Source organism: Martes martes (assembly GCF_963455335.1).
Source record: "Martes martes genome assembly, chromosome: 7".
Taxonomy (NCBI): Eukaryota; Metazoa; Chordata; class Mammalia; order Carnivora; family Mustelidae; genus Martes; species Martes martes.
This window is the reverse complement of record NC_137894.1, coordinates 51,888,911-51,890,561: the sequence shown is the minus strand read 5'-3', so window position 1 is coordinate 51,890,561 and position 1,651 is coordinate 51,888,911. Positions and strand designations below refer to the sequence as shown.

The 1,651-nt window shown below is 43.0% G+C and overlaps 1 protein-coding gene across 1 annotated transcript; it reads right to left on the bottom strand.

Annotated features, from left to right (window-relative positions):
• Positions 1 to 199: 199 nt before the first annotated feature.
• LOC308346822 (olfactory receptor 4N5) lies at positions 200 to 1,126 on the bottom strand (the record flags this gene model as incomplete). Its single annotated transcript, XM_080809870.1, has 1 exon — positions 200 to 1,126. One exon carries the CDS (start codon positions 1,124 to 1,126, stop codon positions 200 to 202), a length of 927 nt encoding a protein of 308 aa, XP_080665996.1.
• Positions 1,127 to 1,651: the final 525 nt, after the last annotated feature.

Genomic DNA, 1,651 nt, shown 5'->3' with positions numbered 1-1,651 from the left:
TCTACCTGACTATATCCCCAAGAGACCTGGAATCTTACCTGCCTTATTCACATAGCTAGAACAGTGCCTGAAAATTGCCAAGTACTTAATAAATGTAGTATTTGCTAAAATGACTGAATGATTCAGTGCATGAATAAATGATTTAATCAGTTCCAACTAAATTTTCTCCATTGTTGCTTGTCTAATTCTTCTATTTCATTCAGCAAGCCATGTGACGATTCAGTAACTTCTTCAGGGAAGCTTTCACTTCCTGGTTGCGAAGGGTATAAATCACAGGGTTCATCAAAGGAAAGATGACCGTGTGAAAGAGAGAAACCACTTTGTCAGCTGGGAAGGCTCTGAATGGGCGAGTATAGATGAAGATGGCAGGTCCAAACATCAGAAACACAATGATAATGTGTGTGGTACATGTGGAAAGAGCCTTATTCTTCCCCTCAGACGAATGTCCCTGCACACGGCAGAGGATGACTGCATAGGAGGTCAGAAGTCCCAGGAAACACAGCAGGGTGAGCATGCCACTGTTGGAGACCATCAGGAGCTCCACCACAAAAGTGTCTGTGCAGGCCAGCTTGATGACCTGTGGCACATCACAGAAGAAGTTATCCAGCTTGTTTGGACCACAGAAGGGCAAGTGGAGAATAAGGGCTACTTGTACAATGGAATGAGTGAAGCCCCCAAGCCACAGAGCCAACAGCAAGGCATAGCAGACTCTAGGGTTCATGACCGTGGAATAGTGCAAAGGATGACAGATGGCGATGTAGCGGTCAAAGGCCATCACGACAAGAAGGAACATCTCCCCCGCCCCCAGAAAGTGCAAGAAAAAGAGCTGAGTGATGCAGCCTCTGTAGGAGATTATTTTCTTCTCGGAGAGGAAGTCCACCAGCATCCTCGGAGCCACAATGAAGGAATAGGATGCATCAAGGAAAGCCAAATTGCCCAGAAAGAAGTAGAGTGGGGCTGTGAGGCCAGGGTCCGATCTGATGGTGAGGATGATGAGGAAATTTCCGGGGAGGATGATGAGGTAGAATACTAAGACTAACACGAACACTAGGAGTTGAGCCTGTTGAGACTGCGTCAGACCAAGGAGGATGAATTCTGTCACCACTGTGTTATTCTCCCTCTCCATCTCTCCTCTGTCTGCAGAATAACAAAGTATTATCTGTTATAACCACCTTTTCATTTTTTCCATAGCTCTTCTCCAGGTAAATACATTTACCACATCCAACACTTGTGTAGCTGAAAAAAATGCATATCCCATAAGTGTCTTGTGTTTTGAGTTGACCTTACTACCCTCCATTTCTTGATCTGTCCCTAAGATGTTTTTTTCATAACCACACTTTCACTCTCATTTAACCATGTGCTTCTATATAATTGTGTTCCTATAGGACTCTAGGCTACTTTGCTTAAAGAATAGTGGAAATTTCCTGATGAAAACAGAACTTAACCATTATTAATTTGTTAAGTGTGTTGTTTTCTCAGTTAGCTGTGGTGCACTGTCTCTAATGTTTAGATTTGTTGCTTGGGTTTTGTTGCTTCTCTTCATTCCCATAGAGCAAAGTGCTTTTGCAAGTGCTTCTTTCCTTTAGCTCCTGTAGAATTCTTAGTTCTTGATGATATCTGTATGTCTTATTTTCTAAATGTGTCTTTCACT